The 23,236-nt window shown below is 37.1% G+C and overlaps 4 protein-coding genes across 5 annotated transcripts; 3 read left to right on the plus strand and 1 right to left on the minus strand.

The window, feature by feature from the left end:
* Positions 1–230: 230 nt before the first annotated feature.
* Positions 231–4,324, plus strand: LOC137745632 (serine/threonine protein phosphatase 2A 57 kDa regulatory subunit B' beta isoform-like). The gene is made up of 2 exons (XM_068485615.1): positions 231–1,546; positions 3,655–4,324. Exons 1-2 carry the CDS (start codon positions 377–379, stop codon positions 3,976–3,978), a joined length of 1,494 nt encoding a protein of 497 aa, XP_068341716.1. The 5' UTR covers positions 231–376; the 3' UTR covers positions 3,979–4,324.
* Positions 4,325–6,842: 2,518 nt separating this feature from the next.
* Positions 6,843–9,195, plus strand: LOC137745099 (uncharacterized). The gene is made up of 4 exons (XM_068484974.1): positions 6,843–7,059; positions 7,163–7,273; positions 7,927–7,995; positions 8,847–9,195. Exons 1-4 carry the CDS (start codon positions 6,910–6,912, stop codon positions 8,895–8,897), a joined length of 381 nt encoding a protein of 126 aa, XP_068341075.1. The 5' UTR covers positions 6,843–6,909; the 3' UTR covers positions 8,898–9,195.
* Positions 9,196–10,244: 1,049 nt separating this feature from the next.
* On the plus strand, positions 10,245–11,796 carry LOC137745098 (transcription factor MYB27-like). Its single transcript, XM_068484973.1, has 4 exons — positions 10,245–10,518; positions 10,617–10,746; positions 10,901–10,998; positions 11,112–11,796. Exons 1-4 carry the CDS (start codon positions 10,383–10,385, stop codon positions 11,456–11,458), a joined length of 711 nt encoding a protein of 236 aa, XP_068341074.1. The 5' UTR covers positions 10,245–10,382; the 3' UTR covers positions 11,459–11,796.
* Positions 11,797–13,981: 2,185 nt separating this feature from the next.
* Positions 13,982–18,058, minus strand: LOC137745405 (probable pectate lyase 12). 2 transcript variants are annotated; one of them, XM_068485357.1, is made up of 5 exons: positions 17,690–18,058; positions 17,118–17,584; positions 15,718–16,021; positions 15,208–15,549; positions 13,982–14,280 (listed from the first exon to the last, which is right to left on the minus strand). In XM_068485357.1, the coding sequence occupies exons 1-5, from the start codon at positions 17,818–17,820 to the stop codon at positions 14,085–14,087; spliced, it is 1,440 nt and encodes a 479-aa protein (XP_068341458.1). In that variant the 5' UTR covers positions 17,821–18,058; the 3' UTR covers positions 13,982–14,084. The 2 variants fall into 2 exon arrangements, with proteins under 2 accessions (XP_068341458.1, XP_068341457.1); XM_068485356.1 differs by having other exon boundaries at positions 15,208–15,555.
* Positions 18,059–23,236: the final 5,178 nt, after the last annotated feature.

Genomic DNA, 23,236 nt, shown 5'->3' on the forward strand with positions numbered 1-23,236 from the left:
ATCGCCGGAACCACGACCGTCCGATCAAGTCGCCGGCATTCCGGCGATCTGGCTCAGATGACTTTGAATTCGGATCCACCAACAACCACTCAGCGATTCCAATTTCCAAAGACGGTACATTTCTTCGTATCCCCACGCCCCCTTTCGATTTCAATTTCAATTTCGTATTCCGACGCCGAAATCGCCCATTGAATAGAACCACTCGGGGATTTGATTGATTTGTGGAGAATCTAGGGCTCTCGTTCCATGCATGTTGAATCAAATCATCGCCAATCGCCGATTGCTTCCCCCACGTCGCCAGAGCTGCTTCCCGATTCCCATATCGATCGCCGTCCTCAATTCTAGGGTTTAGGATTCGTCGCTGCATTGGGAAATTATGTTTAAGAAAATCATCAAGGGAAACAAGAAGCCCTCGAAATCCGAGACACATGATCCTTCTTCGTACGGGTACGGGCAGCCCGGGACACGCAATTCTGGGGCTGTCTCGGCGAATGTGGTCGTAAACCATGCCTCCCGCTCTGGGCCGGCTTCTTCCGGCACCAACGCAGTTGGCGCCGCAGGGATTACGGCGTTACCGCCTTCTGGAATCATCGAGCCTCTCCCTTCGTTCCGTGATGTGCCCGTCTCGGAGCGCCAGACCCTGTTCCTTCGCAAATTGCAGGTTTGTTGCTTTCAATTCGATTTCTCTGATACCCTTAAGAACCCTAGGGAGAAAGAGATTAAGCGTCAAAGCCTTTTGGAATTGGTTGATTTTATACAATCTGGGTCGGGTAAGATCACCGAGACTTGTCAGGAGGAGATGATTAAAATGGTGTCTGTTAATATATTTCGGTGCTTGCCCCCTGCGTCCCACGAAAACACAGGCCAGGAGAATGCCGATCCTGAAGAGGAGGAGCTTTATTTGGAGCCGTCCTGGCCTCATTTGCAGTTGGTTTATGAGCTTCTTCTTAGGTACATTGTGTCATCTGATACGGATACCAAGGTTGCCAAGCGTTATATTGATCACTCATTTGTGTTGAAGTTACTTGATTTGTTTGATTCTGAGGACCCGCGTGAGCGCGAGTACTTGAAAAACAGCCTTCACCGCATATATGGGAAGTTCATGGTGCACCGACCCTTCATCAGGAAAGCCATCAATAACATATTCTATAGGTTTATATATGAGACCGAGAGGCACAGTGGCGTGGCTGAGCTTTTAGAGATTCTTGGGAGTATAATTAATGGGTTTGCTCTGCCAATGAAAGAGGAGCACAAGTTGTTCCTTGTTCGGGCACTTATACCGCTGCATAAGCCGAAGCCAATTGCTGTGTATCACCAGCAGCTGTCCTACTGCATAACCCAGTTTGTTGAAAAGGATTACAAGTTGGCAGATACGGTTGTAAGGGGTTTGTTGAAATACTGGCCGGTGACCAACTGTCAGAAGGAAGTTCTTTTCCTTGGAGAACTTGAAGAAGTTCTGGAGGCAACACAAGCTGCCGAGTTTCAGCGGTGCATGGTTCCTCTTTTCAGACAGATTGCTCGCTGCCTCAATAGCTCTCATTTTCAGGTTTGGGAATATTTTCAAATTTTATTGGGTTTGCTTCATTTAATTATCCATTATGATTATTTGTTTGTATGGAGGACTAGAATTTTATTTTGCTGGAGCTTTAAACTAAAACTTTAACTTGTTTATTTAAGACAGACTTATTTTGTGAATTTTACTTGGTGGTATTTATCTTGGTAAAATTTTTCCTTTTCCATTTTTTTCTTCGAATTTTGTTATTTAGTTTTGCTTTTGTTGTACTCATGATTACAATGGATATTGGTATTTATCTTGGTCAAAAGTTTTTCCTTTTCCTTTCTTTTCTTCAAATTTTGTTATTTAGTTTTGATTTTGTTGTACTTATGATTACTTAATTGTATGAATGTATTGAATTGCATCATGATATGAAATCTTGCTCAAATGGAAACTGCTTCTGTTTGTGAAAAGTGTCATTAGTGAGCATTTATTGTAACCGAAATATACTTTTCCGCAATCTCTCTAAAGCTACTTTTTGGTTGAATACTATGTCATTGTTCTCCTTACCTCATTTCTCTTTTTGCACGAGGCTGTGTCCTTATTAGTTTATTCTAGTTTGATAAATTTACCTGTTGTCTCTTTCTTTTGTTGCTGATCTCCTACTAAAGTGACTGCCATTCTGTTATATCGTGGTACACATAAGTATTTGCTTTTCGTGTTCCTTCAATGGGAGAAATCTGCCTTGAGTACGTAATTTTTGTTGCCTTAGCTGTTTTGCCCGTTTCTTTTACATTTGATATGATCTTTTTGTAATTTTTCATCCGTCCATCTTTAAAGAAAAGGTCAAAAATTGATACGTTACTTGAAAAGAAAAATCAATTACGCAATAATTTGGAACACTGGTCTATAGTTTGACTTGGAGGGGTTTTCATTTCTGGACGTTTGATGAGCGTGGAAGGTAGAGCGGTTGTTATAGATGGCTAAAGTTCTTATGATAATGTTTTAGGAATGCACATAATATGTTAAAAACACTGGCGTCCTTGTCATATTGATTTTCTATTAAATAAGCAGACATGGAACAATATAGTGGGTGACATTGACATATGAGATCAAGTTGTAGTCTGGCGGTATATAGAGACCATATAACTTGAGAGGGAGAAGTAGTTACTTATTACATAAAGGACCATCTTAAGTATCTGAAATCATATAGTATCAATATTATGGGGGCAAAAGCACAAGATTGCCAGGTTAGACAAATCCCCAGGAAAGTGTGCATTAGGCAGTGGAAAACTAAGTGTTTGTTAGACATGAATGTTTATGAAGCAATGATGGATGCAACCTTCTCGATTGACATTTTATATTGATATCCCTTTGGTGGTTAAGATGATCAATTTATGAAGAGAAACAGTTCACCTTGATTAATCTAACTTTGGATGTATTTTTTTGCAAAAATGCTTGCTGTATTTGACATAGTTTTAAATTTTCATAGTTCCCGTCCACCCCTATTAAGTGTCCTGCTGACAACATTCCTGATTTGTTAAGAAACCTGAAACCTGTATGTAATGTTCGGATGAAATATCATGGGCTTTTTATAGTTGTAACTTGTAACTAACAATATGTATGTTTTGTTTTTCTGCCAAACAGCAGCAGTTTGAATTTAAATGCTTTTTATTTTTTTTGGGAAGTGTTATTGGCACTCCAAAAATCTCATTCTACACTCCTCACAAGTGTATTTTTCTTTCCAAATATAGAACGTTTGGAATGTAGAATGAGATTTTTGGAGTGCCAATAACAATTCCCTTTTTTCTTTTTCTTTTTTTCTCATTTTATGCATTTATTGTTATTTAATCTTGTCCCCAATTAGACGGTTGTCTAATGCTGTCTTTTGAAAGTATTGGTATGGCCCAGCAAGAAATGGGATTCTAGTTTGCTTTTGTGCTTGCCGTCATGAATGTTGGTGTGTCGATAATTGATCTTGCTTTGGTAATGGGGCTCCGTTTTGGTATTCTGTTGAAAAATCTCAATGAAATGGGAGGTAGTTCTTTAACATTTATGAAATGGTGAAGGGATAAGATTCCAAATCAAAACTTCTTAAGTTGTATTTACCTAATAATTGCATTCCTTGAAAGTTTTTCTGAGTCACATTTTTAATGCAGGTTGCAGAACGAGCACTCTTCTTATGGAATAATGAGCACATTGTCAGTTTAATTGCTCAGAACCGGAATGTCATACTACCAATTATTTTCGAGGCGTTGGAGATGAATATCCAAAATCACTGGAACCAAGCAGTTCACGGGCTGACTGTCAATGTTCGGAAAATGTTTTCTGAAATGGATGCTGAGTTGTTTGAAGAGTGCCAGAGGCAGCTTGCAGAGAAAGAAGCGAGGGCAAGAGTGGTGGTAGAACAGCGAGAGTTGACATGGAAAAAACTGGCAGACGCGGCAGCACAGAGAGGGGAAGAGGACATGGTTACGAGCTGAACGATCAATCAGGGTTTCATGTACCGGCATTGGTGGTATTCTTTTTTAATATATTTTTTGTCGTTTAATTTTTTGATCCCGTTAAAATCATTGAAGGTATCAGAAGCAGCGATAAATTGTAATTTAAGATGTACGGAATTTGTTAGCAATATGCTGCAGATTAAGAATGATTTGGGAAATATGTTGTGCTTCTCCCTCTCTTCATTTTTCGAATTCTTCTACCATGTTGGGAACAAGAATTATTAGGTAAAGTTACACTTTTTTGTCCATCTTTGTCAATAAAACATTGGAAATGGAACTTGCTTTCCCATGCGCACAAAGTGAGTTTAAATTTGTGTGATGTTTTGCAGACGAGAGCGTAATCCAGTTGGTTAGAGCAGGGGCCACTCTGATGTGGCTAAATTTGATTTCTTTTCTTGTAGTATAATTAGATTAGAATATCGTTAGAATCGAAAGAAAATTTTGTGATTTTTCAAAAAAGGAAATTTCTTAATTTTCAAGAGAAATATGTGGTGTCATTTACTTAACAATTATGAATCAAAATGTTTACCTCACCAATGAAATGGAACTAATGTTACCTTAAATTGGGAAGTTCCAAGTTCCAACCTAAAAACTTGAGAAGATTAGGATACAAGTACAACCCAAATACATGTATATTTCAGGAAAACCTTTTATGAATTTCCAATTTTCTGGAGCAAAATATTATATTATATGTAGAGGATGATGCACTGATTTTCCTTCAACAGATTAAAAAGAAAGGAAAACAATAACTACACATTTTTTTCTTTCTTTCTCAATACTCACGTTTAATTTTGTTTGTAATTTTTGTTAATTCATTTAACATGATGACAACTATTCTAAAAAACCCCGCCTAGTGCCGTCTATGCGCTAGAAGGCTGGCCACCACCCTGATTAACTCTTAGGCATTTGAAAATTAAGAAAAGACACCTAGACCTGCTTAGGCACTAGCTAGGCTGCCTAGCCCACCCAGACCTGCCTAGGCAGCCACCTAGTCGCGACTCTCAGTTGGATGGAAAATATATAATTTTTATTTTGCATTTTATTTTTTAATAAATTGTGAAGAAACTTGTTTAATACTTAGATAAACGCGCATTATATGCTTATTCCCCATGTTTTCATTATGTTTTAATATTTTATAATCTATATGCCATTTTAATTTGCAATTCATGTATCCCAATATAATTATGCATTTTTTAAAGTATAAAGAGGTATTTATTTATATGATTTATAATAAATTTACTTAAATCCGCTTAAGTTCCCACTAGCTTTTTAGGCGCTGGGCCCCAACTCCCCGCCTGACTAGAGCCTAATTTCTTTTAGAACCTTGATGATGACTAAAAATAAAGAGGGTACATGTAAGAGGAGAAAAAAGTGGGTATCATTTCTCAAAAAAGAAAAAAAATCCTAAAATTAAGAGTGAGAAAGGGAAATAGATTAAAAAAAAAAAATTATCAAAAGGTTTTTGTCAACCAAATATTAGAAAGAAAAAATTTAGTTTAACAACGGGGTTAAACGCTCAACAAAAACAAACTACAATAAAACATTCTCAGCAGCTTAAGGGATGTCAACAAGCTTGATCAAATAAATTGGACCAAAACAACACGAAGAAATCAAGTTACCCAGTTCATCGGCCACAAAATTCACTAATAAACTGAGACATAGCAGACTCAATTAGAATATAAAGCAGTTGATGCTTTAAGTGGCGAAAGAAAATAAATTATGTTTATGCACCTTGATATGGGTTCAATTTAAATCACTTTCCTTTCATCCTTAACAACTTACCATCTAACCCCCATTAACAGTGTCACTCTACTAAAAAGAGTCAACAAAGAAAAACAAAAACAAAAATGTTATTTTTACTATTTATTTGTATCATCTCTCTAACAGTAACTCCACCGTTGCTAAGGCCCCCTAGGGCTATTCACTATTTAATCCACCCAGTAAACAGTAACTGAATAGCCCTGGCAATAGGCAATAAAATAATAGTTTTATTTATTTATAAAATAATACAAAATAATTATTTTAAGAAAAGTAAAACAAAAACTCAAACACCACCCATCGATGACTCAATAGAATTGAACATAATAGAATCGAATAGTTCCTAGTTCCGTCTCTTTCTGTTTCTATCACTCTCTGCAAATTGCAATGTTCGGAAACCACCATGTCCTCCGCCTGGTGCTCTCATGCCACAAAATCACAGCACAGGTGATGAGCCCCAGCAGCTCCTCAATCATAGCCATGGCCTCCTCATTCGAGCAAGAGTTCGTCGCCCGCTACCAATCCAATCTCAACCGCTTCCCTCACTCCAAACCTTCTGGGATGCCAAGGTCGCCTCTCGCGTCGGAGAGAAGCTCGCCCTTTGTCTCCGGGATATCGGCATCACCAGCGTTGAGATCGACCTCTGCAAAGAGTTGTCCAGGCCCGTCCACCACCACATCAGGGTGTTGCCGCTCTTCGACTCTGTCCAGGCCCGTCCACCACGTGGCTGACGTCGCCCAGACGTCAACCTTGCGTCACATGCTCTTCGGGCTCTCGGGTTGGCAACTCTTGTCGAGCCTTTCCCTCGGGCTCACTTCGACTCCATTGCCAGCACGCGCTGGACCAAGTTGCTCGGGCTTTCTGGCCTTGTTTGAGAGCTAGTCCATCGGGCTATTGCCCACGGTGGAACTGCTCTAATAGATTGAGATGCATAGCGAGCCTTAGCTCTATTAGAGAGATGACATAAATAATAATAATAATAATTTGAACAAACGCCAAGGAAATACAAAACCTCAGCCGCTCAGCTTTGCTCCATCATCTTCTTCATCCAACTAAAAAATCCACACACGGACGCATATTCGCTCACCTCTCTCTCTCTCTCTCTCTCTCTCCCTCTCTCCTTCTCTCCCCGTCTAGGTACGAAAGAAGGGCATGTCGCGCAAAGGAGGAAGTGGTTCTTCACTGCCAAGGGACGTGCCTTGGAGGACCTCAAACGTCAAACCCATCCCCAAAATTCACCATTCCCCTCTTCTCCGCATAACCCCCAACCCTACTTCCAATTACGCCCTCTCCGTCATGAAGGTCAGTTTTCTCCCAAACTTTACCCCCATTTTGCTCCTCTAATTACATTGTTCTTTTCGTTTTTTTCTCATCTGGGTCGTCGTGCAATTGTGTCATTTTGCAGCACCCGAATCCAGTGGGAAGTGGGTTGGCCATGGAAGCTATAGTGGAATCCGCCGGACCGGATTGCATTGTCCCAGGACTAGTAGCACCCGTCAAATTACTTGGTCTCAAGGTTGCCTCCTGCTCTTATTTTTGCATCACTAAAATATGTGCATACTTATTTGGTCCAGTAAGCCATTATTTAACTTTTTAACTCACTAATTTTGACTGATGCTTTTGTGGGTTTGCTTAATTTTTTTACCAATTGTTGCTGCCTGTAGGTAGATTGCTATAACCGTTATGCTATCTGAATTTAGAATTTATAATTTAAGTTATGCTAAGTACCTATGCAAATTTAGAATCCAAACATCTGGTACGGGTTGGGGTTTGCCTGTTGTTCTTTTTAATTTGTTTTGCTTTCTTCTTTGTAATGTTCCAACTTTGTAGTATATGCCATTGGTTTATGTTTTAATTGGGTGTCTTTTTTGATGTTATTCGTAAGTTTATTACTTTCTTCAAACGCTTGCAATTTCTGCATACACTAATTAGTTCTGCTTTTCCGGAGGCATATTTTGTGGCAACGTGTCTACTTGTACGAGGACGATGCCTGTGCTTGAATTGTCTGTTTCACAGTTGCGGTTTGGTTCTTCGATTTGCTTGTTGTGCATGTGCAATAGATTTATGATAGATCAAGTTTTTACTTTATACTTATCAGTTATCTGTGCACCTGGTCTATTGTTCTTCTTAGTTATTATTGTTTTAATTGAATTTTTGTTTTTCTTGCAGGTATGGCCTATTGAAGTTAACCTGAAATTTTTGGAACCAGTAGGGCGAGAGCTGAAGCAGCTTGGAAAGGTAAATTCTACGATTCAGATCAGTTTTCCTCTTGGAGTTAGCATTCTTGAATAGATAATGAAAGTAGATTGCTTTAGAAGAAAAAGAAATAAAAATACATAAAATAAAGCTGGGAACGATCTTGAGTTATGGTGTTGTCTCCAATATCACGTTATTGATCATTCAAGTAATGAAGAGAGATAAGGTAAACATTCTGAGCATAGTAATTCAGAAATGATTTTCCTCAATAGTAAAACCAATCAATGATCTGCTGAAAATGATATGACGCCAACAAACAAATGAGTGCTTTTAGGTCGAATCGATTGGAAGTGTAGAAATGTTCTTGCACAGAACCATAATGAAATTTATTATTGGATACATTAGCATCTTTAGTTCCTGCTACATATCTTCTGCGTTTAGGGTTTGTAGGAATTTATCAGCTTCTATTTTCAAGCTGTGGTCTAGGTTTTGCAGACCTGCTTTTCCCCAAAACTGATGATTTTTGTATGAATTTGAAGGAGGTTGGGTTTCAGTTATATCTGATTGACTTGCTTTTCCCGAAAACTGATGATATTTGTAGGAATTGGAAAATTTGTAGCTCAGAATTAAGACTTCTCTGTACTCTTTAAGTTTTTTTCTTTTACTTGTCCTGAAAATGAATAAGTAAGGATAGACTTATTACCTCGACACTTTCTTTGTGGTCACGGTTCTAGAATGTAACTTCCACTGTTGTTGATAAGAAATTGTTACTTCTGTTTGATACTTGTCCAGTACTTACTGGCAGAACAGTTTGTGCTTTCATACACAAAACATGAAAATCCACAGTTCCAGAGGTCTTAATAATTAATACATTGATCATGTCTCTAATGCAGTTCATGGATGATGCTGTCAATCTCATGAATAAATCATTTATAGATCGCTAGTTCATCGATTTCGTGGTATCAAGAGGATAGGTAATTGCAGTCAGCAGAAGCCTAACCAGGAAGAATGACTTATTATGTGGTCTCCACTCTCCACTCGTGTTGTCTTTGCTTGTGCTGCGGTTTAGGCGTATGTAGTTGTTAGTATCTATAGATCAGAAGCGGGAGGTTTCTTATTTTGTATTGTGGCATGAAGAGTTCTCTTTTACATGTTATTTCGGCCCCCCATATATACAGTTTTCCTGTTCAATGTGACATTAATAGTTGAATTTAAATAATATGAGTCTTGGAGTAATGTCTAGTTATATTTGAAAGCTGTCTTCCCTGTACATATAGCACATAAATGCATATGTAGAAGTCATGTTCGATGACTAGGATTGGATATATTAACTTACGAGATTTGAGGTTTATTGATTCGTTGGCTAGGATTGGATATATTAACTTACGAAATTTGAGGTTTATTGATGTCAGAGATGAATGCCAAGTTTGCCAACTTCTAACTTTTGTCGAAGGTCAAGACATTAGATGGATTGGTCATAAGGTGTCAATAGGCTACCATTTGTAGGGAGTGAGAGGGATAAGTTTCGTTCGTTACCAAACCATCTTTTATTTTCAATTTGGACAAAATTGGGAAGCTGGCATCCATTTCTTCATTCAACATACCTAAATCTAATGAGTTAATATATCCAATCCAGTGTAATTCTTGGCACCAAACTTGTGGTTATGAAGCATTCACCTGTGCTTGGATTAGAAGGGATATGTTTCCTTCAATTCCCTCATTAATAAAATCATTCACATCTACCTTTAACCTTGAAACTTATTTGTTGCCACTCCATTCCAATCCCAGGCATCAAATGAACCCTAAGTTCAAAGGTAGGTTGCAGTAGGGATAATTGAGCCCTAAATGTAAGGTACGGTAGTACCATCAACACTGGTTTTGGATACTAATACCATACAAATATCTTCGGTTTGGTAAAATTAACGTATCATTCCCGTTTGGCACAAAATCGGTATGGTAATGGTATGGTTAGGTAGAATGGCAAAAAATTCCACTCCTAACCGCAGCCAGTCCAAACTTCTCTCCAGATATGCAAATGCAAAGTGTCCATAATATCTTTTAATCCAATCAAAATATTTGCTTCCCCAGGCTACCTTCCTAAACATTATCTCTTTATCCTTTCCCTTTTCTCCCTATTAATCATATATTATATGAATAATATGATTAATAGACAGAGACAAAATGGCTAGAGACAAAAAAATGTGATGCATAAGAAAGGGGGAGAGAAGTAGAATCATCAACTGTTCAGCTTCCTGGATGACCTAATTTGTTGCCTTAACTGGATGAGTTTATGTAAGCCAAAGCCAGTGGTGGAGTTCCCACAAACTAGTGGAGTTTATGGAAGAGGTCTCATTTTTACCTTTTCCCCAACTCTTTTGCCACCCGGTTCTCGTATATAAGGGTTTAGCTTCTCTTGGTTTGTCACACCAATGATGGCTTGTCAAGCAGCCATGGACGGAGAGAAACTGCATAAAGGTCTGTGGCTCGAAGAGGAAGATGAACGACTCACCACCTTTGTAAACCTTAAGGGGAATCGGAGGTGGGATGCATTAGCTAAGGAATCAGGTAAGCACATTACATATGATTTTTACTTGTGAAGTTTAAAGATGACTCACTTCATATGTAGTGAACGGATAAATTCAGATGCAGTTTACATCGTGCAGGTCTAAGGAGGAGTGGTAGGAGTTGCAGGATGCGGTGGTTGAACTATCTCCGCCCAAACGTTAAGCATGGCCAGATTACCATCATAGAAGAGAAAACCATTCTCCAACTTCATCAACGTTGGGGTAACAAGTGAGTTTTGTAGTTGTTGTCTTTGGTAATACCTTTTCAAGTTTGCGAGATTATTACCTTCTTGCTACATAACTGGCAGTATCACCTAGCTTAAGTGCATAATGCTGTAGTGTTCTGAGTTTGTTCTAACTATATCACTATATCAATCTTATAGGTGGTCGAAGATTGCCCGAGCGCTGCCAGGAAGAACCGATAATGAGATCAAGAATTACTGGAGAACTCATTTAAAGAAGAAAACACAGATTCCAGATGGTATATTGTACTTCCATCATTTTCTTCTGATTTCTGATATATATTGTGAAAAATGCCAAGGCTTGTTCTTCAAGGTGCTTGCTCCACATTACTAACAATTGCTGTGTCTGCAGGAAATTTCCAATGTACATTGAACAAAAACGGACGAGGTCTTTTCTGCCAGGAAGGTGATATGAATAATGAAAAATACGACTTCGATCAAGACCATGACTCCGTTAAGAATTCGTGGGAAACCAAGGTTACTAGCTCTGATGATCTTGGTTTATCAGACTTTGCAGTGACAAATTCTCCATATGAAACCCAGTTATCAGATTGGATATCTGAGCTATCAAGTGAACAAAATGGAACAGCCTATAATCAGGACTGTAATAGCGTCGAGTCCGATTTATGTCATCTGACATGGACTCCGGATGATAGTGATACATGGGACTGTCCAAGTTTTCTCTGGGACATGAATTAACAGAGACTCAATAGTGTGAAATGTGGATCGAATGAACGTCAAAGAATCGTACTACAATGCATTTCTTCCTTTCCAGCTCCATCAAGTGAAGTTTTGGCATTTCTTGTGGGAAGCAAATACGGCAGCTGATGATGGCTTAACAAATACTCTTGGGACAAAGTATGGAGGGTGAATAGCTTTTGTACGCTCATCTACCTAGAACAGTGGGATCTACTTTGATAAGTTAGGTAGAGTTCACTGTAATGTACTTGACGAAACTTTTCAAAACTGTAATTTGTAATGGCATGCATTGGATGTACAATCATCTCAGTTAAATTTGAATTGTCTTCCCTCGTCTTCTCTCTGAGCTGTTAAAGCGTAGCGAAAACGATTCAAATGAACACCATATAAACAAAGCAATATTACTATCCTTTCAAGGCCCCACTTGCCTCCTTATATATAAGGACTCATTCCTCCTTACATGACAATGTGACATCATTTCATCTTACAAACGTTATAATATGAATTACGTGATATCATTTTACCAACGTACAAACTTTTCAAATTGCTCATTCTCGTTATCATCATCCAATGATCATCTCTAGAAAACTTCATTCTACTTAGAGACCATTTTAGTCGTTCATATAAATCAAACAAGTTGGCAGTTAATTATAAGGATATTACACGTTAATAACTATCAATTTGTTTGCCACATCAATTATGACATTTTTACGGTAAAATGATGTCATGTCGTGATATAAAGAGAAAGACTCCTTAAATATAACGAGTCAAGTATTAATTATCAATCCCTCCAATAATATGCCTCTACTGAGTGTATTTTCAGCTGATAGAGGTCTTTCTTGTTATATTCGACACGTGATTTAAGAGTTAAAAATATACCACCTGATATATCTGATATATAGCAGATAAACATGTACATGATTGATCTATACTAACACTTATTTTCTCTCTTAATTTCTGTGTTGATTTTATTTTGATTTACTCAATTTAAAAATTAAAAATAGAGTGTGGTAGGAGAGAAAATAAGGGTGTGAAAGTCTTTATCATGTGAGTTAAAAGATGGCGGTAAAGTTGCTCTCATTGAACATACATGCAATACCTTGTTTAGTGTTGAAATTCTATATTTCAAGCGGCTAAATCTATTAGACCCTTACACCTATCAATTGGTCAGAAAAGCCTGTGGCACACCACCAACCATCAAGACTCTTACTTTTTATCTCCACAAGGATAGTAATATATAGTTCAAGCCCCTCTACTTTTCATTACTATTGCATTGTTAATGTGACAATATATAACATAAAAATAAATTAAATCAGACAACCTAGCTCTACTTGTAATTCTGATGACGAAAAGAGTTGGTCGGGCGTAAGCAAAAGCAGAAGATAATATTATCCATGTGGCAACTCAGATTATAAATGAGGAGGCAGCTGGAAAGATGACTACATGATCTGAACGAGAGCTTCAGTAGACGTCACATGCAGGCTTACAAGGATAAAGGGATCACAACCCTAGTTCTTAATTCATGTTTTAAACACCGATCGTTCACTATTTGCTATTGCAGTTGAGTTGTGTGGCTCCATCCAAGTTGTGAATTTGAAAATTAAAGAAATTATCTCTCGTGGAAAAAGTATCACAATAATCTACAACACGTATAATATATAAAACCAAGATAGTTTAAGATAAAAACCCTATATATTGAAGAAAGTTAAGGTTCTACTGTAAAATCCATTGGCAATATGGGGAGTAGCCCAACTTATTTATAAATCCATGCAAGATCTCCCCTCCATCAATATGGGATTCATTCTCAACACCCCCCTAACGTGTGGCAAATTTTCAAGCCTAACACATGGACAACACAACGGAATGACGTGAAGCGTCATAAATCCATGCAAGGTTCCCCCTCCGTCAATATGAGATTCATTCTCAATACATCCCCTCACGTGTGGTAAATTTTCAAGCCTAACACATGGACAACACAACGGGGTGACATGAAGCTTGTGTGGTTGTTTGGCTTCATGCAGGCCAATCTGCTCTGATACCATGAAAAAAGTTGGGGTTCCACCATGAAATCAATTGGTAATATGGAGAGCAGCCCAACTTACTTATAAGTCAATGCAATGTCTATTCTCCCATCAATGTGGGATTGATTCTCAACATGTATCCATATGTGTTGAACTCAAATAGTTAAGTTTTGAGACAATATCGGTACACTGGTCCGTTGAACAACATATTTGGCATCAGAACCTACTACATCATCACCTTCTAATTCTATCCACCCAGGCTCCCAAGTCCCAGCCAGGACTAACACGAAGTTTGTAACCTGAACTCGATGGATATAAAGCAGAAAACCACAAACACAGGCACGATAAAAAGTTGGTCAACCTCAATATAAAAGTGATTGGGAAACTAGATGGGAACTACATCACCCTTTATCCATTTTCAGAAGATTTTTCATCCTAAATTGAAGTGAATTAATAAACTGTAATCATAATTAGGCTAATTAAAGCAAAAGGCAACAGCTTGCTCTTATATTTTCTTTTCTCTTGGTCTTGGATACCAAATATACTTCGTGCAGACATTGTTAATGTTAATAAAGGAGATTAAAATCATTGATTATTTTCAGATATTATAAATGCATGTCTGGGATAATATACAAAAATAGCAAGCATGACAATGAGATGAAAAATGAGAAGATGGTGGAGGTGGATGAAAGTGGCGGCAGTGGAATACGGCTGCTTCCCGACATGTCATCCGTATAGTCTGGACCTGAGCCTAAACCATTTCCGTCGCCGTTCGAGCTCCACTTCCCCAGGTTGTTGTCCCTTCTCAATCAAAATTGCATTAGGCATTGTCGCATTTTTTTTCAGAATATAGTATCGCGTACATGTTTTACCATTTCAAACCAAGAAGGCACCACTAATTATAAGTTAACATGATGGACGAATGAGTTCAGTAAATACTTCAAGTTAAATAGTGTTAAATTAATTAAAGCTAGGCTTAAAAAAGTATGTACTGTGTATTTCGGAGTGCTCTAGCGTGTGGAATTGTGATGCTTCTTGCATATTCATTTGTAAGTTCTATACGAAAAAAACCCTACTAGTACGAGGTAATAACGAATCTTTTGACCATCCAAAAAACACTTTTGTTTATTTTAACTGAAAAATACCAAAAACGCTTTTGGTAATTTGAAGGTATATGTATAGCATTGACAAGGAAGGTGATTTCTGCAATTTCATTTTTTAACCATTGCACTCTTCTATCCCCATCTCCCTCCTTTTTTACCTAGCCATAATATATTAAATTGAAAAATAAAAAGAAAATTGTGCAGAAAATTAAAAAAATAAAAAGTGTGGAAATCATTTTTTCTAAAAAAAACACTTCAATCACAATAATAACTACTCAGCATCCGATTCTCTTTATATCACTCTTCACATATAGATTGAGAGTCATTTTAAATTATCTTCAGTAAAAAGGTACAAATTGGGATCATTTTGATGGGTGAAGTATCTAAGAAAGTGAAAAAATGCTGCTAAGTCCTAGGATGACCCCAACCCCAAGCCGAGTAAATCTAACTTAAAGTAACTTGAGCCTGAATTCAACCCATGCACCGTAAATTTGGCATGAACTAGTGGGAAATTATTGAACAGTAAAGTGAGTTCACAGCCAATTAGGAAAAGTAAAAGGGAGTAAAGGGAGAGACAAAAAAGTGCAGAGAGAGAGAAAAAGAGCAACAAAGAAAAGAAAGATACCTGCCACCAACACCAAGGGCACCAGCATGCATGATGAGTTGGTCAATAAGCGCAGCAGACTTGGGCTCCACACTGTAGGCCTTCTCATAGTTAAGCTCCACTCCCTCCCCAGATGCTACAAAAAATGCTCCATTTACCATTATGTCCCCCTCCGATCTCCAGTTCCAGTTCTTCCACTTCCCTTCCCCCGTCTCCACACGCTTTGTCACCTCCTTGGCGTTAGGGTTTGACGGAGCAGTGTAGCGGTTGCCCTGGCTGTTAATTGTAGGCTCTCCACTGCCTCCAATGGCGTACATTTCCCATTGGGTGAAGTCATTGTTGACCACGTGGATGTAGCCCCTTCTACACCTAGGCACAAGAATTCGAGAGTACATTAATACTCAACATACATTAATATACACACCCATTAGATGTATGGTCAAAATTGAAAAGAAACTCAACGGATTAATCTAAGCCACTTAAAAAGTAATGTATACTAAACAATGTTTGATCTATAATAAAAGGACTAACCTAGGCATTCTCTGCACCAACTCTTCTCCAAAGTGATTGAAGGCTATGGTGACTTGCATTCCAGAGTCGGGCAAGTAGTCATCGCTGTGGCCCAGCAGCATGACTTCGTTGTGATGAGAGAAATAATTGTTTGATATTGTTATTCCTGTGGACCCCATCACTGCATCTATCAGTCCATCCTTGCAGTGTGATAGGCTACAATGGTCTATCCATATGTCTTTGGATCCAAAGATGGAGATCCCATCGCCGTCTGATTCTGTGCGAAAGCCGTAGTGAGTTGGGCTGGAACGCACATTAGCCTGACCTGAATAGTCGCACAAACAAATTACTAATAATATTTTGAGGGAACTAGATAAATTAAAACTAGGCGCAACTTTTTGAATGTAATCATTCGTAAACTATGAGTATCTTAACACGAATGAGATTAAGGTAAATCCTAAGCTAAAATAGAGTAATCTTGATATTATGTAAATTTAGGTAAATATTAGGTGAAAGCAAATGTTCACAATATTTATTTTTTGGAACAAATGATATTATCTACAATAAAAGGGAGGAGATTGACTTAATCTCATAATGAGCTTCTAATAATGTGGTTCAAATTCGCATTTGGGGAGAATCGAACTAAAATCTCTCACTTACAAGTAAAGAAGAATATTACTAAATCATAATACTAAGTGGCCAAATGTTTACAATTGTAAACAAAGCACATGTATTATGAAAATGGTATATACCAAATAAATCCGGATACCTCTGAAAAAAAAAAAAAAAAATTAAATAAATAAATCCGGATACCTATTTGGACAGGCCCTGTAAGGGGAAGGAATCCCCATTTTTTTTTTCTTAAAAAAAAATAGGGATTAGTTGTGCGACCTATTCAACATCGAACTTCAATGATCCGAATTTTTATTTTGTAAGTCTCGATTCATAAATCATCCTTGCAAAAATTCAATTTAGTTCAAAATCATTTACCTATTTGATATCTCAAATATTTCCAATTTGGCTAATATTTTTGCAAGGATGATTTATGAGGTGCAACTTGAAAAATTGACTGTTCAAATTGTTGAATTTCGATGTAGTGTGAGCTCAACAACTAATCCCTATTTTTTCATATAAAAAAAAAAAAAAAAAAAAAGGGAATCCCTTCCCTTATCGGCCTCCCCTGTTTGGAAAACTAAAATACATGTATAAGCAAACCATGCGCACTAGGTAAAATGGGTGTGTATCAAACAAATCGAAATACATATTGCAAAAGTTAAAAAACGTTTATCAGCATGTATATTAGGTAATCTGAAACAGGTGCAATTATCAACAAACAACACACATAGGCAAATCGAGTTTTCCTTGCATATGAGACAAAATATTGGTGGCCAATTAATTACGGCAGATAAAAATTTCTGTACCTGACTGATAACAGTGGTGGATATGCACATTGTGGATGATGACATTGCTTATGTACTGCAGAGTGATGCATCCACCACCAACAATGTGGACATTCGCTCCGCGGCCATCGAGGGTTTTGTAGCTGTTGAAGATAAGTTCTTGGGAGAGCTTGATGAGCATGTTGCGAGGGAACACAATCCAGAGAGGCTCAGTCTGAATCACAGCATATCTGATAGTGCCTGGCTTCGGAGTTACCGCGTCGTCATCTGAGTCGTCCGTCACAATGTAATACTCACCACCTTTGCCTCCATGAGCATATTGACCAAACCCTATTGCACAATCTGCCAGGCTTTGCCTGTTGTTTGGCCAATCTGGATCACATTTCCAGCAGTCATCTATCGGGTTTCCGGTCAGGCACGTAGAATCCAGCTGGTCTTTCTGGGTTGTTTGCAGCATTTGCCTTCTTGCTAACGAAGCATTAACCTTCCTGAAAACACACAAAAAAATTAGGAAAAAATACGGTAAAAAATTTATTACTTAGATCTAGCAAAAGGGTAAGAAACAGAGGAAGTAAACGAAGCTATATATGTACCTATTAACTTGTAGAACAACTTCATCTGGGTTGGGATGCTGACCAGGGAGAGTGAGGTTGAGGAATGCAGTGGCGAGAGGGGAAAATGAGGTGAGAAGAGAAAGCAGGACAATGCAGGTTCTGGGGATCATTTTTTAGGTAATGTTTGGAGGGTTTTTGATATTTTGTTGGGATTTCTATGCCAATGTGGTATAAGAATGTATATAGTTAGGGTTCATGGAGTTGCATGGTTATTTGAGAGGATAAGAAACAGTAACTGAGTTGTAAATTGTGAATCATGTATGTAGTGAATTTTGGGTGTGTGGGTGGAGAAGATGGGCACTTGCTTCTTCTCCCACTCTCATCTTTCTTACTGTATCCGTTAGTGTCATTTCAGTGTTGTTCTTTTATAATCATTGATATAGACTTTGGGCTTTTCACTTAATGGAGGTAAAAAGAGAGAGAGAGAGAGAGAGAGTTCACTAGAATGGAATCCGCCTGCTCTCGAGGAAACGGTCTCCAAGTTGCTTTTTCCGGCATTACTTGCAATGGAGATTAGTGCTGTCATTTTGTGATGCTATTGGAAGAGTAAATGTGTTTGGAATACACTAACGATTCTTTAGCAACATAAATACTTTGATTATAGTTCACTTTTAATGAATATAATCACACATCTAAATTACAATAGGAGATAGAATTTGGTTGACACTAGTACGAATAAAAATTGCGAATGAAGAGTGGTGTAGTGTGTCAAATTTATAATACCTCATCGACATGCATATCACATGATATTGTTACAGATGCAAAAGTTTCTCTATTATTACCACTCCAAGAGCACTTTTGAATGGTTGTTGTCATCCTGTTATTTTATTTTTATCAAAGAATTTTGTATTTTATTTTAAATCAAATCACAGAATGCTATATTGGAATGAGCGAATTTGAGGCACCATAAATTAAAAAATTAGACTCTAAAATGAAAAAGAGCACATCCTACTTGTCAACCAGTACACAAATCAACCAGGCGCCAAAAATTCCCTAGAATGGTTGGTGTTCTAAATATTTAATTAAGTAGGAGTGAAAGTGCACAATGATTAACCGTGAGGAGTAAAGTTGTGCTCCAAATACAACATGTTTTATAATGCCAATTTGTCAAACAGCTAGATACTATAGAGTATGAAAGTTTTTTAGTATGTCAGAAATACGGTCTGATACATTAAAAGTTATAAAATAAGTAGTTGAAAGGTTTTTTTATAAACATCCAACTACTTATATAACAACATTTGGCATGCCAGATTGTGCTTCCGGTACATTGAGTTTTTTTTTATGAGGCTAGGTGGATTATAGCTAGGTCTAATGGATTGCTGACATGGCACTAGCTAATTGGACCATTATGATAGGGTTATGCGAGATGGAGAGGTGGGCAAAGAACTTGGTATCTTGTTGTGTCCAGCCGGGCTTTTTGACTTTTTGGACCTTACGGAAACCAGAGTCGAGGCTGTGCACTGCCCAAGGTCAGTCTTCAGCTCGTACACTGTCAGTTTTCACGACATTTTCAACATCATATCTGTTTCAAGCTCCCCCCCGTTCATACGAGGATAAAGACTTCCGTAATACAGAAAAACCTGAATATAACGTTCCTTACTAATAATCCAACATAAAAATGTTAATGCATTAAGTTTCTCTTCACCTATTGTTATATAATATTGATCTTGACAAGAAGCTCTAGTTCTAACATACCATGAACAAGAATATTTGAGCACTGTAAAAAAAATTTCCGCACACACTTGATTACTTGTGTCTAATTATTTTCCCTTAATTTATTAAACAATAAAAATAAACATGAGTTTGTATGAGAAAAGAAATGAGTGTGCGGTTCACTTTCCTACTATTGGGACGAGTCGATTATGTTCTTTTTGAAACACTAAACCATAAATTAAGCTGTATAAATATAATACTTTTGTTTCTTTTTCATTTTGTTGCAACAGTCACTAGTCCTTTTCTTTGATCTTTTTTACCAAGGCGACCGGATGATCTGGATCCTTGAAATTTGATACAATGGTTAAAGTTATGATAACTTTTAAAAGAACTTCTGTTTTTAGTCGTTTGATAAAATTCTAAGAGCTCGGATCACTTGATCCGATGACTTTGATGGAAGAATTCTGAAGAAGATCTCTTTCCTTTTTCCTCAGGTTTCATCCATGCCAGTTACAACTCCGATTGGTTAATTCAAAACCCAGTTGAACAAACCACGTAGAAACCAATTAATTAAGGGGCCTACATTATAAAGTGCACACATGCAGATCAGTATCACCAGCAACCAATAGTAATGGATGGAGCGTCCTCCTGCAAATCCGGAAACAAATTGATCAGCAAACATGGTCTCTGGTCTTCCATCTTTCTTCGACAGGAGTGGCCCACCCAAAAGGAAAAAGATTAACTTGGCATTAAATATAATTATAGCAAAGATACATACATGGATGATGTTATCTGCTTTATTAATTAGTTTTCAAATGACCTAAATCTATTCAACCTAAAATATATTCCTTACCTTGTTTTGTGCTTTCATTATTAGATTACGCTACCTTTGATTTCCTTTCTTCTTCTTTTTTTTTTTTTTTTTTTTTTTTTGCTCTTTGGTCTAATCTATAATCTCTATGTATATACTTTTACTTCGCTGCATGGTTTCTTATACATCCAAAATCTCCACTGCAATTTATAGTTTTTAGGCTATTTTAGTTTGCTTAAGCTCGTCCAAAAATGGACCTAAAGGCCTATAATCTTTTAATGTGAACTTTTGTTAGAAAATGTGTAAGAGCTGGTTTGGGATTACATTTATAAGAAACACTTTATAAGTGTTTTTATTAAGTATAAATGTCAAACAATTCAAGTACTTTATTAAAAAAAAAATAATAATAAAAAAAAAGGGATGTGCTTATTTACCCAACAGATTCTTCTCCCGAAAATATTTGTATGACCTAGAATGCTTTTATTTTTTTGCCATATATATTTAAAAGTGATTTTTATTTGCAAAAATCACTTTTAGTCATTTCAGAAGTAGCCCCAAACAAGCGTTAGCTCAAATTATATAATCTGAAATTGAATGAAGTGATCCTCTAATTGTAGAGTGACATATTTTACTAAAGTGCGTTGAGATACTGAGAAAACATCACACGCCTAGATGGAATGCAACTCTCTTGCCAATCACTAACTCAGCTTGTTAGCTGCATGAGTCGTGTACAATATCATGCACTAACTTAATCTACGCACCGGTTCATCAGATTCTCAAATCAGACAAATGGGATGTCCATTGTTGAATATTTATGTTAGAAAGGAGCTATATTCATATTCCTTTCCTCTCCAACATGCACAGCAAAGCAGAATACCCTCGATCAACTTTAACCGCATACCATTGACCCACTCACCGTTCTGTCAAAGGATTTTAAAATGTAACCCTACAGACCCACCATTTTTTGGGTTTAATGAGCAAAGCAGAACGCCCTCGAAATGTTAATCCAATCTATAATCTATCAAGTTTTGTTCTTTGATCAAATCTCTTAAAAGTTCAAGTATGCAGCAGGCATATCCCTTAATTTTGGGTTTATTTATTTTATTTTTATTTTTAAAGGAATCTGTCAATTTGCAAACTAATTTTGTTTTTTGAAAAGTTTGGGATTCAGAGAACTATTTTGATGGACCAAATTACGCCTCATTGTCAAAGTTCTATACATCTGAGTTAACACTGTAATGGGTAAATTATTACTTTCCACACCAATTTGTGCACAAAGATCAAATTTCAACATCATGTATGTATTTGCGGAGTGGGAGCTTTTAGAATTTATGTTTTTGACCCAAAAACATGTTGAAATAAGAATTTTCTCATCCGAAGTGTTAGATTTAACTTACACGTGATAATTTAGATGAAATGTGTAAAATTGGACAATTAGAGGGTAATTGACTAATTAAAAAAGTTGAAGTCCTATATTTTTTTCATAAAGTTGGGGGAAAATAAGATGGCCATAAATTTCAAAAAATAATACTTAGCTACTCAAATGATGAGTAGGGGTTCCTACTCAAAACCGTTCATTGTTCTTTTATTGAACATTGTGTTTATAATCGGAACCATTCATATTATAACTCACTTTATAAAGATTGCATCTCTAAAAAATCAATTAAAACTAATGTCCTTTAGTAATCGAATTGTATAAAAATAAGAGGAAATTGTAGCAATGGTCCCTCAACTTTAATCCAATTGGAGCAATGGTCCATCAACTTTATTTCCATGACCATTGGTCCCTCAACTCGTCAAAATGTGCAGCTATGGTCATTTTCGTTAATACCGTTAATAATTCTGTTAAATACAGTCACGTGCGTGGCACATGAAACTGATTGTAGGGGTAATTAAGTAAACATTGTTTCCCGTGGGTTGAAGTCAATACAAAGGGATGGGGGGACCAAGCAAGACCAGATTTACATGGATTTGTGGGTCAAAGTTTTGGGACACAAGCTTCTGCAAAGATGGGAAGACCATAGAGACTTTTGAAATAGACAATATTGTTGCTTGGTTTTTGATGTTCATGGGCCAAGAAGGCCTCGATTAGTTGATGTTACTATATGTCTTCTCCTCATCGGCAGTGGCTTCCAAATCGTCCATTTTCCTCTAAGGTTAAGTGAACTGCCTGCTCCTTCATGCCTTCTCCTCTATACCAGTCTATACCAGTGTAGTAAAGCTCTTCCATACCACATCGTCATACCTGCTTTGAACTCACCAATATTTTGCATAAAACTGGTTAGTTTCTGCTATTGTCTTCCTTCACTAAAGGTTGATTATTGCAATACATGGTGGGAATTTGAGGAATGTGAGGCTGGGCATGGAGGAAGTTTTAATTGGGGATGGGAACAAGTTTCAACTGGGGATGGGTTCTGCGTTCAATAGAATTCAACCCACAAGAAATATTTTGTTTCCCAAATTGCCCTTACAATTATTCTCATGTGCGACGCAAGTGATTGAATTTAATAGAACTATTAACGGTGTTAACGAAAATGATCATAATTGCACATTTTGCGAATTGAGGGATCAATGGTCAAGGAAATAAAGTTGAGGGATTGTTGCTCCAATTGAATTAAAGTTGAAGGACCATTGTTACAATTTTCTCTAAAAACAAATTAACGGAATTGGTAAAAGCATTATGAGCCGTCTATGTATTTGCTACAATAGATTGACTAAATGACTTTAGTTTTAATTCATTTTTTGCATAGATGATCTTTAGAAAGTGATTCATAATATGAACGGTTCTGATTATAAGTACAATTCTCTATGATTCGAACACAAAAAATTTTGAGTAGGAATTCATACTCATCCTTGAGTAGCCAAACATTATTCAATTTCAAAGGGCCAATTAGTAAACCCAGCTCTTTTATTACATCTATCACCTCTCTAGCTTGTAATAAAAAATCTAAAGAATATTATGTTTCCTCTTTTCTACAAAAACAACTTAAAAGAAAATATGTGGGAATGTATAAGAATCTGCTTTTGAATAATGTTAATATACAAAAATTCTTCTTGAATCA

Source organism: Pyrus communis, chromosome 9, assembly GCF_963583255.1.
Source record: "Pyrus communis chromosome 9, drPyrComm1.1, whole genome shotgun sequence".
Taxonomy (NCBI): Eukaryota; Viridiplantae; Streptophyta; class Magnoliopsida; order Rosales; family Rosaceae; genus Pyrus; species Pyrus communis.

Bases quoted from the DNA above. Each gene is read 5' to 3' on its own strand.
- LOC137745098 (XM_068484973.1), top strand. From the start codon at position 10,383: ATGATGGCTTGTCAAGCAGCCATGGACGGAGAGAAACTGCATAAAGGT. The intron at 10,519-10,616 runs GTAAGCACATTA...TACATCGTGCAG, and splicing joins TGCATTAGCTAAGGAATCAG to GTCTAAGGAGGAGTGGTAGG. The intron at 10,747-10,900 runs GTGAGTTTTGTA...TCAATCTTATAG, and splicing joins CATCAACGTTGGGGTAACAA to GTGGTCGAAGATTGCCCGAG.
- LOC137745405 (XM_068485356.1), bottom strand. From the start codon at position 17,820: ATGATCCCCAGAACCTGCATTGTCCTGCTTTCTCTTCTCACCTCATTT. The intron at 17,585-17,689 runs GTACATATATAG...GTGTGTTTTCAG, and splicing joins GTTGTTCTACAAGTTAATAG to GAAGGTTAATGCTTCGTTAG. The intron at 16,022-17,117 runs GTACAGAAATTT...GCGACTATTCAG, and splicing joins CCACCACTGTTATCAGTCAG to GTCAGGCTAATGTGCGTTCC.
- LOC137745632 (XM_068485615.1), top strand. From the start codon at position 377: ATGTTTAAGAAAATCATCAAGGGAAACAAGAAGCCCTCGAAATCCGAG. The intron at 1,547-3,654 runs GTTTGGGAATAT...TTTTTAATGCAG, and splicing joins TCAATAGCTCTCATTTTCAG to GTTGCAGAACGAGCACTCTT.
- LOC137745099 (XM_068484974.1), top strand. From the start codon at position 6,910: ATGTCGCGCAAAGGAGGAAGTGGTTCTTCACTGCCAAGGGACGTGCCT. The intron at 7,060-7,162 runs GTCAGTTTTCTC...GTCATTTTGCAG, and splicing joins ACGCCCTCTCCGTCATGAAG to CACCCGAATCCAGTGGGAAG. The intron at 7,274-7,926 runs GTTGCCTCCTGC...TTTTTCTTGCAG, and splicing joins TCAAATTACTTGGTCTCAAG to GTATGGCCTATTGAAGTTAA.